This window comes from Crinia signifera, chromosome 11, assembly GCF_055691185.1.
Source record: "Crinia signifera chromosome 11, ASM5569118v1, whole genome shotgun sequence".
NCBI lineage: Eukaryota > Metazoa > Chordata > Amphibia > Anura > Myobatrachidae > Crinia > Crinia signifera.
Genome location: NC_139227.1, coordinates 56,867,628 through 56,880,113, shown reverse-complemented (window position 1 = coordinate 56,880,113; position 12,486 = coordinate 56,867,628). Strand labels below are relative to the sequence as shown.

Genomic DNA, 12,486 nt, shown 5'->3' with positions numbered 1-12,486 from the left:
CAAGTCCCAGCATGCGGGGGAGGCTTGCTGGGACTCCGCTCCACAGTTTAAGACAATAGTTTATTCTATTTTTTACACTTTAATCAGCCCGGTGTCACCAGGGACAGCACCAGGCTTCAGCCTGGTCAGGTAAGTCCTGGAGGGGGGCCTTTATTGGGGGGGTCCCCACTCCCCCCAGGGCCCCTGGCCAGGCTGACTGGTCGGTAGGGTGAATGTTTTGGCGGCGGGACCTTAAATAATAAGTGTCCCACGGCTGTGACATTACCCTGCTGGCTGGTTGGGCCTGGTTCTTAAAATATGGTGAACCCCTACTCATTTTGTCCCCCGTATTTTGGGAACCAGCCCCGGCCCTGGAGCCTGGGGCTGGTTTACAGAAAAAAAAAAAAAAAAACGGGGAACCCCTATTTGTCGGGTTTCCTGATTTTTTATAACCAGCCCTGGCTCTTTCATCCTGGTGCTGGTTATGGCTGTGGGGGGGACCCCATGCCGTTTTTGTTCATTTATTTATTTATTTTTCTATTTTTTTTACACATTGCAGCCTGCACGGATCTGACTGGTCCATGCAGACTGCCTATACGAATTCGTATTAGCGGCCGTATATATGGCCACTAATACGAATCAATACACCATCGGAGGTTTACAAAGCAGTCGTGTCCGGAACGCGAATTTGCATATTCCCCCTAATGCTGTGTACACACAGGGGCCATAGGGGCTGAAATCGCTGGGAATATGGTCGCTGGCGACCATATTTCCAGTGATGGGAGTGTACCCCGGCGATAAATCGCCGAGTGCACGCTCCCGTTTTCTGCCCCATTCTAATCGCTGGTCGCATGGAAAAAAAGTTACAAATAAATTTGTGTCTTAAAAATGCTAGTGCACTAGACTTAAAAAGCAACCTTTTCAGTTCCTGGTAAATGACTATCGTGGTGTGAGGATCTGTCCAATCCTATAATGCCCTGTATGTCACTCCAAAAAGTAAGTGAAAGTTTTTTACCATTCACCATTTACAGTCCCGCACTGTTGTTCGCCTCCTGGGCAGGTGTTTTTCTGGCTGGTCAACAGGAAGGTCCAGTCCACCGATGGTGGTATTTGGGCTTGATGTAAAAAAGCTCCTATGCTCTGGTTGGTAAACGAGGTGAAGGGCTGGTTCGGATAGGTCCAAGTAGGTGATGTGTCAATGACAAAGAAACCCTGATGCGTTTCACTGTGTCAATTGGCTTTATCAAATCATGTCCCCATTTGAACTTTTTTCCATATGATTCATGTACTGTTTACATCAGGGGTTCCCAATCTTTTTCTAGTCACGGCACCCTAGAGTATCAGAATTTTTCCACGGCACCCCTAGGCCCCAAAATATATATATAAAATGAAGTAGATTGTGTTCATATGTGCTTCTTAGGTTCAGTTATGTGGTAAATGGCAAGATTTGGTTCTGATTGTACACAGTTTATGATTGGCAGCCACCAGCACTGGTTTTGTCCACAAATAATTGATCATAAATAATTTGAATTGGTCCTGGACGACTAACCCGAGGCACCCCTGCAAGTGTCCCGAGGCACCCCAGGGAGCCTAGGCGCACAGTTTGAGACCACTGGTTTACATCGTTTTATTAACATAGCATGTATTGGTCACAATAGGTTCATTAAAGTGTTTTTTTATCTGTAAAAACCAGTCCAATTGGTATGTAGCACATTTTTCGGTACTTGTTTCCTAGCACGGCGCCCCCCATTTTGATCGAAGTGCATCTTATGCAATATAGCAGCATGCGATGTGATTCGATTATTAATTGTACAAGGACTCTGATGGGTGCTTACAATGTTAAATGCACCCACATTGTCAACACCACCCCCACTATCAACGCCAACCCCCGAAGCGTGGCGAGTGCAGCGAGGCCGCAAGGGGCGGCGGTACGCGTCCTCCGACCTTTTCATAACCCCACTATCCACGTCGGTGCGGAGACGATTTTAGATAGTGTGGCTAGCGCACTGAGCCCGAAGCGTGGCGAGCGGACATGGATTACTTTACATGTATTCCGCGTCCGCTCGCCCCGCTTCAGGCTTGTATTCCGCGGCCGCTCGCCACGCTTCGGGCTCGGTGGCTCGCCACACTATCTGGATTCAACTCCACGCCGACGTGGATAGTGGGGGTTTGAAAAGGTCGGAGGACGCGTACCGCCGCTGGTCGCCACGCTTCGGGTTGGCGTTAATAGTGGGGGTGGCGTTAAAATGGGGGTGCATTTAACATTGTAAGCACCCATCAGGGTGCTTGTACAATTAAAAATCGCATCGCATTGCATGCCATTTGCTGGCATGCGATGCTATGCGATATTTCATTGTACAAGCACTCCTGTTAATTTAACGGGAAGATCGCATCGCATGCATCGCACACCACTAAATACGGTATGCGATGGGCGCCGTGCTAGGAAACAAGTACCCATTTTTATTAATGCATTTAGCGCTGTTTCTCCATTTATTTCTTGTTGTGCCCTAGTTTTTAGGGGACTGACTATGCCCACAGCTTAGTGAGGTTCAACCAGCCAACTAACACCCCCTAGGGTGCACTGTTGTTTTTTCTAGACATAGGAACCCGCATACTACACAAGACCTGCTCCCCTCCCTGCATAAAATCTGTGTATCAAATAGTAACTATCACACCAAGCGTTCCTAATTGGGACCGCCTCTGGCATTTCTTACCCCCTGTACCCCAATGTTGTACGGAGACAACTTAAATACGGGACTTGACTGTTAACAATCACTTTATTGCTTATTATTTGACCCAATTATTTCCTGGATCAAACTAAAGTTATTTATATACTGTATTAATCAGAAGTAACCAATAGTTCGCTATCAATAAAACAAGGTGGCATAACTTCATACACATGGAACACTGATAAAATAATGTTATTGAGTATATGAAGTATATATTTTAATATGATACCCAGTGGTGTAACTTTAAATTTTACTCCCCCCTGCCAAAATAAATTGTGCCCCCCCCCCCACCCCCCTCTCCAGCGTGTTTCCCCAGTGTATGACGTGATGACGACACACGCATAACGGAGAAGCTGAAGCAGGATAGAAGAAGAGACCAGCAGACACTGCTGCTTCCCTTGTCTCTGGCACATCCCAGGCCGCCCTAGCACGTCCATCCGTCCACCCATCCTGTACACAGTAGCCAATAGCCAGCTCTGTGCACAGTCAATTGAATCAGTGTAGGGATGTCATCTCTGCCATGGCCGCACCCGCGCAGCGGTTGACTAGCCTCCGTGCTCAGTCAGTGGGCAGCAACAGGCAGCAGCATATCAGTGCGCCGAGCAGGTGCTGGCGCCCACACAAAGCCCACTGTGACTTGCTCCCCCAAGAGGCAGCTGGGGCTGCCTTACAGTAGTTACGCCACTGATGATACCCCCGGGTGTCTATATACCTTTATATTGATTTGTTGTATTTTTATTGTTCATCACAGTTTAATTTTTTTCTGTTTGTTTGTTATTTATTTAATTTTTTTTTCACTGTTCAATCTTTTTTTTTTTTTAAACTGTGATCATCCCCATAGAGAAGTCTGACCACACAACCCTCAGACAGATCCCTATGGATTAACATAATGCCTGCACCCATGTCCATGCAGAATGGTGTTATCGGTACCTGTATATACTGGTGGCGTGCCTCTTCTTCAGGTACAGTCGGTGCAAGAAACGAGGTGTCCAGAACATCAGGGGGGCACTCCACCATCACCTTGCTGAGTAAGGAGAGAACTTGCCAATTATTCCTTGGGAATTGCAGCACAAATGCATCACCCCCGTCGATAAGGACCACTGGACAAAGGTTTCCTATGGCCGCTATTATTGTGTCTGCCAGGTGACCCGCCTCATCTACGATGATCCATGATCTGTGTGCCTCTGCCTCATTAACCAGTGACCCGTCATATATGTGCCTCCACCTCATATACCAGTGGCCAGTCATCTGTGTGCCTCCGCCTCATCTACTAGTGACCAGTCATCTGTGAGCCTCTGCCTCATCTACTGTTGATCCGTCATCTGTGTGCCTCTGCCTAATCTACTAGTGATCATTCACAGATGTGGCTCTGCCTCATCTACCAGTGACCAGTCATCTGTGTGCCTCAACCTCATCTACTGGTGACCAGTCATCTGTGTGCCTCTGCCTCATCTACCGTTGATCCGTCATCTGTGTGCCTCCACCTCATATACTGGTGATCCATCATCCATGTGCCTCCACCTCAATAGCCAGTGACCGTCATCTGTGTGCCTCCACCTCATCTACCGGTGATCTGTCATCTGTGTACCTCCGCCTACTCTACCAGTGATCATTCATATATGTGCCTTTGCCTCATCTACCAGTGATCAATCATCTGTGTGCCTCCGCCTCATCTACCAGTGACCATCTGTGTGCCTACGCCTCATCTACCGGTGATCCGTCATCTGTGTGCCTCTGCCTCATTAACCAGTGACCAGTCATTTGGTTGCCATCATCTGTGTGCCTCCACCTCCTCTACAGGTGATCCATCATCTGTGAGCTTCCACCTCATCTACAGATGATCTATCTTTTGTATGCCTCTGGCTCATCTAACGGTGATCCGTCATCTGTGTGCCTATGCCTTATTAAGCAGTGACCGGTCATTTGTGATCCGACATCTGTGTGCCACTGCCTCATCTACAGGTGATCCACCATCTGAGTGCCTTTGCCTCATCTACCGGTAACCAGTCATCTGTGTGCCTCCGCCTCCTCTACCGGTGACCATTCACCTGTGTGCCTCCGCCTCATCTACGAGTGACCATTCATCTGTGTGCCTCCACCTCATCTGCCAGTGATCCATCATCTGTGTCTCTCCACCTCATCTACTAGTGATCCATTATATGTGTGCCTCCGCCTCATCTACCAGTGACCAGTGGGATACGGTCATTGGGTCACCACCAAGTAAGTTGACAAGCATTAACTAGGTTGACATGCAGATAGGTCGACAATAATTTAGGTCGACATGGGTTAGGTCGACAGGGTCATTAGATCGACATAGTTTTGACGACAGGGTCATTAGGTCGACATGTGTTAGATCAACAGGGTCATTAGGTCGATATGGGTCATTAGGTCAACAGGGTCATTAGGTCGACATCATTTTTTTTTCTGTTTTTTGGGCCGACATGTGCCAACAGGTGATATTTCATGCCCTACCATTCACTAGGGCGTGGAGGGAGAATAAAATAGTGTGCCCGGGCATGGCAAGCGCAGCGAGCCATGCGAGGGGATGCGGTGGTACGTTTTTGTGTTTATGTTGACTGCGTCGACATAAGGGTAACTTTTTATTAAACAATAATATTAAAAAAAACTGAGTTTTTCACTGTCGACCTTACCCATGTCGAACTAATGACCCTGTCAGCCTTACTTTTGTCGACCTAACCCATATAGACCTAGACTCATGTTGACCTTCCTGCATGTTGACCTAGACACATGTCAACTTAATGGTGTCGACCTAATGACTGTCTAACAACTTGCAGGTGACCAACTGATCCTGACCAGTCATCTGTGTGTCTCTGCCTCATTAACAAGTGACTGGTCATATATGTGCCTCCACCTCATCTACCAGTGACCAGTCATCTGTGTGCCTCCACCTCCTCTACTGGTGACCAGTCATCTTTGTGTCTCTGCCTCATCTATCAGTAACTAGTTGTCTGTGTGCCTTCGCATCATCTACCAGTAACCAGTCATCTGTGTGCCTTAACCTCATCTACCAGTGACTTGTTATCTGTGTGCCTCCGCCTCATCTACCGGTGACTAGTCATCTGTGTGCCTCCGCCTCCTCTACCGGTGACCAATCATCTGTGTGCCTCCACCTCATCTGCCAGTGGTCCACCATCTGTGTGCCTCCACCTCATCTACCAGTGACTAGTCATCTGTGTGCCTCCGCCTCCTCTACCGGTGACCAATCATCTGTGTGCCTCCACCTCATCTGCCAGTGGTCCACCATCTGTGTCTCTCCACCTCATCTACTAGTGATCCATCATCTGTGTGCCTCCACCTCATCTACCAGTGAAAAGTCATATGTGTGCCTCCACCTCATCTACCGGTGACCAGTCATCTGTGTGCCTCCGCCTTATCTACCAGTGATTCGTCATCTGTGTGCCTCCGCCTCATATACCAGTGACCAGTCAAATAAGTGCCTCTGCCTCATCTACCGGTGACCAGTCAAATAAGTGCCTCTGCCTCATCTACCGGTGACCAGTCATCTGTGTGACTCTGCCTCATCTACTGGTGACCGGTCATCTGTGTGTCTCCACTTCATCTACCAGTGACCAGTCATCTGTGTGCCTCCGCCTCATCTACTGGTGACCAGTCATCTGTGTGTCTCCACCTCCTCTACCGGTGACTAGTCATCTGTGTGCCTCCACCTCATCTACAAGTGACCAGTCACCTGTGTGCCTCCACCTCATCTACAAGTGACCAGTCACCTGTGTGCCTCCGTCTCATCTACTGGTGAGCAGTCATCTATGTGCCTCCAATCTACCGGTCATCTGTCATCTGTATGCCTTTGCCTAATCTACCAGTGATCATTCATATATGTGCCTCCTCCTCATCTACCACTGACTAGTCAAATATGTGCCTCCACCTCAACTGACAGTGACCAGTCATCTGTGTGCATCCACCTCATCTACCAATGACCATTCATCTGTGTGCCTCTGCCTCATCTACCGGTGACCATTCATCTGTGTGCTTACGCCTCATCTACTTGTGACAAGTCATCTGTGTGCCTCCTCCTCATCTACCAGTGACCTGTGTGCCTTCACATTATCTACCAGTGACCAGTCATCTGTGTGCCAACACCTCATCTACCAATGATCAGTCACCTGTGTGTCTCCACCTCATCTACCAGTGTCCAGTCATCTGTGTGCCTCTGCCTCATCTACTGGTGTCCAATCATCTGTGTGCCTCAGTATCATCTACCAGTGGCATCATTTGTGTACCTCTACCTCATCTACTGGTGACTAGTCACATATTTGCCTCCACTGCATCTACCAGTAACCAGTCATTTGTGTGCCTCCACCTCATCTACTGGTGACCAGTCATCCGTGTGCCTCCACATTATCTACCAGTGACCAGTCATCTATGTGCCTCCACTTCATCTACCAGTAACCAGTCATTTGTGTGCCTCCACCTCATCTACTGGTGACCAGTCATCTGTGTGACTCTGCCTCATCTACTGGTGACCGGTCATCTGTGTGTCTCCACCTCATCTAACAGTGACCAGTCATCTGTGTGCCTCTGCCTCATCTACTGGTGACCAATCATCTGTGTGCCTTCGTCTTATCTACCAGTGGCCAGTCATCTGTGTGCCTCTGCCTCATCTACCAGTGACTAGTCATATATGTGCCTCCACCTCATCTACCAGTAATCTGTGTGTCTCCGCCTCATCTACCGGTGACCAGTGGGATATGGTAACCGGTTCACCACCAAGTAGGTTGACAAGCATTAGGTCAACACCACTAGGACGACATGCAGATAGGTCCACATGACTTTTGGTCGACATGACTTTAGGTCGACATGGTCATTAGGTCGACATGGGTTAGATCGACAGGGTCATTAGGTCGATATGGGTTAGGTCGACATGTTTTTTTTTTTTCTGTTTTTTGGGCCAACAGGTGGTATTTCATGCCCTACATCCACTAGGGCATGGTGAGAGAATAAAATAGTGTGCCCAAAGCATGGCGAGTCATGCGAGGGGATGCGGTGGTACATTTTTGTGTTTATGTTGACTGTGTCAACATAAGGGTAACTTTTTTTAAATAATAAAAAAAAAAATGTTGAGTTTTTCACTGTCGACCCTACCCATGTCGAACTAATGACCCTGTCAACCTTACTCTTGTGGACCTTATGACCCTGTTGACCTAACCCATGTCAACCTAGACTCATGTTGACCTTCCTGCATGTTGACCTAGACACATGTCGACCTAAATGCATATCGACCTTATGGAATCAACGTAATGACTGTCTAACAACTTGCTGGTGACCAACTGATCCAGACCCTGACCAGTCATCTGTGTGTCTCCGCCTCATCAACCAGTTATCGGTCATATTTGTGCCTCCACCTCATCTACCAGAAACCAGTCATCTGTGTGCCTCCGTCTCATCGACCGGTGACCAATCATCTGTGTGCCTCTGCATCATCTACCGGTGACCAGTCATCTGTGGGGATGCGGTCATTTGGTCTGCAGCATGATGGTCGACAGTCATTAGGTCAACACCATTAGGTCGACATGGGAAAAGGTCAACGTGGGAAAATGTCGAAAGGTCATTAGTTCGATAGGTCGTTAGTTCGACAGGTCATTAGTTCGACATGGGGTTTTTCACTGTGTTTTGAGCCGTATTTCATGCCCTACCATCCACTAGGGCGTGGTGGGAGAATAAAATAGTGTGCCCGACACATGGCAAGCGATGCGTAGCACTTTAAACTGTGTCCATGTTGACTGTGTTGACATTCAGGTAAAAAAACAGTGAAAAACCCCATGTCGACCTTTTAAATGTCGACCTAGAACAGTGGTAGCCAACTCCAGTCCTCGAGAGCTACCAACAGTTCACAATTTCCAGACAACCTAGCTGCTGCAAATGTGCACTCATTACTCGCTGACACATTTTAAAAGATCCACAGGTGGAGCTAATTACTTCACTTGTGATTCTGTGAGGAGATCTGGAAAACATTAACTGTGGGTAGCTCTTGAGGACTGGAGTTGGCTACCCCAGACCTATACACTTTGTCGGACTAACGACCTTTTGACCTATAACCATGTCGACCTAATGAATGTCGACCATCATGCTGTAGACCAAATGATCCCAACCCCATCTGTGTGCCTCTACCTCAGTCATTCCCAACCACGGTCATCAAGGCACACCAACAGTGCAGGTTTTAGGCTCCAGGCTTCAGCACAGATGGTTTAATCAGAATCACTCAGGTACTAATTAAGTCACCTGTGTTCAAGCCTGGATATCACTAAAACCTGCAATGTTGGTGTGCCTTGAGGACCGTGGTTCGGAATGCCTGCTCTACCACATAGACTAGTAACACACACCTCTCTTATGCAGGCCACACACGCACCGATGCGGGCGGGCGGGCGGTGCGATGCTGTACAATGGGGTGTGCGTTCCCGTGGCACCTCATCGCACAGTACAAAAAGTATGTGCTGCACATACTTTTTGTACCAGCTTTTTCTAGCACAGCATCGCATCGCATGCACATCGTATGCACAAGGCATACGATGCGATGCTGTGTGTGCTAGTTAAGCCCACAACGCACGCTGGAATTGGTGCGTGTGTGGGCTGCATTACTGATACATATACACCTGTGAAATACCCTGCACTCATACCTCTCTTACTGATACATACTGTATACATCTGTGTAATACCCTGCACACACCACTCTAAAGGTACCCATACACGGTCCGTTAATTGGATCCGTTCGGGTCTTAATTAGCATGCATCGCATCGGATCGCATGCCTAGTGCATGCGGTGTGCATGCAATGCCATCCGATGCGATGTATAGCTAGTACAAAAAGTATGTGCAGCACATACTTTTTGTACCGTACTATGTGATGCGCGGGAGCGCGCATCGCATAGTACAAAACGGACGGTCCGGGAACTAGGGTTACCACCTAGTCCCTTTAATTCCGGACACATGTTAATTACACAGGTTCTGTGGCAGTTTAAAATCAGGTGAAGTGGAGTCTTGAAGTCAGCAAGCCACAGAACCTGTATTATTAATATGTGTCCGGAATTAAAGGGACTAGGTGGTAACCCTACCGGGAACGGACCGTCTATGGGTACCTTTACTGATACATACTGTATACATCTGTGCAATACCCTTCACACGCGATGATACAATACATGTACACCTATGTATTACCCTGCACACATGATGATACATGTACACCTGTGTAATAAGCTGCACACGCGATGATACATGTATATATGGTTACCAACTCATCCATTTAATCCAGGACACATATTAATTACACAGGTTCTGTGGCTGGCTTTCACCTGGTTTTAAACTGCCACACCTCAAGACTCCATTTCACCTGGTTTTAAACTGCCACAGAACCTGTGTAATTAATATGTGTCCCGGATTAAAGGGATGAGTTGGTAACCCTACATGTACACCTGTGTAATACCCTTCACACATGATGTGACATGTACACCTGTGTAATACCCTGCAAATGTGATGATACATATACACCTGTGTAATACCCTGGACACACGTTGATACATGTACACCAGCATAATATCCTGCACACATGATGATACATGTACACCTGTGTAATACCCTGCACACAAGATGATACATGTACACCTGTGTAATACCCTGCACACACCTCTCTTACTGATACATATACACCTGTGTAATACCCTGCACATGCGAATACATGTACAATTGTGTAATACCTGCAAACGCAATGATACATGTACATAGGGTTACCACCTAGTCCCTTTAATTCCGGACACATGTTAATTACACAGGTTCTGTGGCAGTTTAAAATCAGGTGAAGTGGAGTCTTGAAGTCAGCCAGCCACAGAACCTGTGTAATTAATATGTGTCCGGAATTAAAGGGACTAGGTGGTAACCCTAATCATGTACACCTGCGTAAAAACTGCCCATGCAATGATACATGTACACCTGTTTAATACCCAGCACACACAATGATACATGTACACTTGTGAAATACCCAACACACGCAATGATACATGCGTGAAATGTCCTGCACACGCGATAATACTTGTACACCTGTTTAATACCCAACACACGCAATGATACATGTAAACCTGTGCAATACCCTGCACACACCCCAGCACACATCTTTCTTACTGATAAATGTACACATATGTAATACCTGCACACACCTCTCTTACTGAAACATGTACACCTGTGTAATACCCTGCACATTAGATGATACATGTGCACATGTCTAATACCCAGCACATGCAATGATATATGTACACCTGTGTAATACCCTGCACATGCAATGATACATGTACACCTGTGTCATACCTGCACATGCGATGATACATGTATACCTGTGTAATACCCTGCTATATATAACATGCAATCCTGGCATCACACATTGCTATAGTTTTGAGGCACACATGATTACATTATAGTGGCACCTACTTGGCATGGAGGGGCTACGCAGCACAGGGCCCGTTCCCGGGGGTCTCTCCTCTGCACTGGGCAATGACAGCTGGGCAATGGCCGGCGCAGGATTACTGCTAATCTCCAGGTAACATGATTCCTCGCCCAGGGACTGTCACCAGGGGAAGCTGGGTGGTTGCTAGGGAAGAGTAAGGGTTGCCGAGCTACCGTTACCAGGGACCTGAACGTCAGGAGATGATGGGACTTACTGTGTGAGTTTGTTGTCATCCTCGCTGTCACTGTGGTAACAGGACATCTGCAGCCTTGGGGAGATAGACATTACTGATATGTGTGTACGGCGCTACAGATGCTGTTCGTGACATTAGTGAGGTGTGATGTGTGTACTGCGTTACATATGCTGCTGGTGACATTACAGAGGAGAGACGTCTGTATGGTGCTACATCTGCTGCTGGTGACATTACTAAGGGGAGACGCCTCGATGGTGCTACATCTGCTGCTGACATTACTGAAATGTGTGTACGGTGCTACATCTGCTGTTGGTGACATTACTGAGGGGAGACATCTGTTTGGTGTACATCTGCTGCTGGTGACAATACTGAGGGGAGACGTCTGTTTGACGCCACATCTGCTGCTGGTGAGAGGAGATAGACATTACTGAGACATGTGTATGGCACTACATCTGCTGCTGCTGACATTACTGAGGGGAGATGTCTGTATGGCGCTACTTCTGCTGCTGGTAACATTACTTGGGGAAGACGTCTGTACTGCACTACATATGCTGCTTGTGGCATTACCGAGGGGAGACGTCTGTATGGTGCTACATCTGCTGCTGGTGACATTACTGAAGGGCGACATCTCTACATCAGCTGCTGGCGACATTGCTGAGGTGAGACATCTGTACGGTGCTATATCTGCTGCTGGTGACATTACTGAAGGAAGACATCTGTACGGTGCTACATCTGCTGCTGGTGATATTGCTGAGGGGAGAAGTCTGTATGGTGCTACATCTGCTGCTGATGACATTTGTGATGGGAGACGTCTGTACGGTGCTACATCTGCTGCTGGTGACATTACTGAAGGGCGAAGTCTCTACGGTGCTACATATGCTGCTGGTGACATTACTGAGGGGAGACATCTATACGGTGCTACATCTTCTACTGGTGACATTACTGAGGGGAGATGTCTGTATGATGCTACATCTGCTGCTGCTGCTGACATTACTGAAATGTGTGTACGGTGCTACATCTGCTGTTGGTGACATTGCTGAGGTGAGACATCTGTACGGTGCTACATCTGCTGTTGGTGACATTACTGAGGGGAGACATCTGTATGGTGTACATCTGCTG

General features: G+C 47.7%; 1 protein-coding gene across 3 annotated transcripts in view; it reads right to left on the bottom strand.

Annotated features, from left to right (window-relative positions):
* CNGB1 (cyclic nucleotide gated channel subunit beta 1) overlaps window positions 1–12,160 on the bottom strand; it is a 141,212-nt gene extending 129,052 nt beyond the window's left edge. The window contains exons 1-2 of one of the 3 annotated variants that reach the window (XM_083164819.1): window positions 11,159–12,160; window positions 3,639–3,732 (exon numbers count right to left, since the gene is read on the bottom strand). In XM_083164819.1, the coding sequence (XP_083020945.1) occupies window positions 3,639–3,725 (87 nt within the window). In that variant the 5' untranslated portion in view covers window positions 3,726–3,732; window positions 11,159–12,160. Of the gene's footprint in view, window positions 1–3,638; window positions 3,733–11,158 lie in introns of those variants that run through there. The other 2 variants (XM_083164820.1, XM_083164818.1) reach the window with 2 other exon arrangements.
* Between the last annotated feature and the right edge of the window lie 326 nt (window positions 12,161–12,486).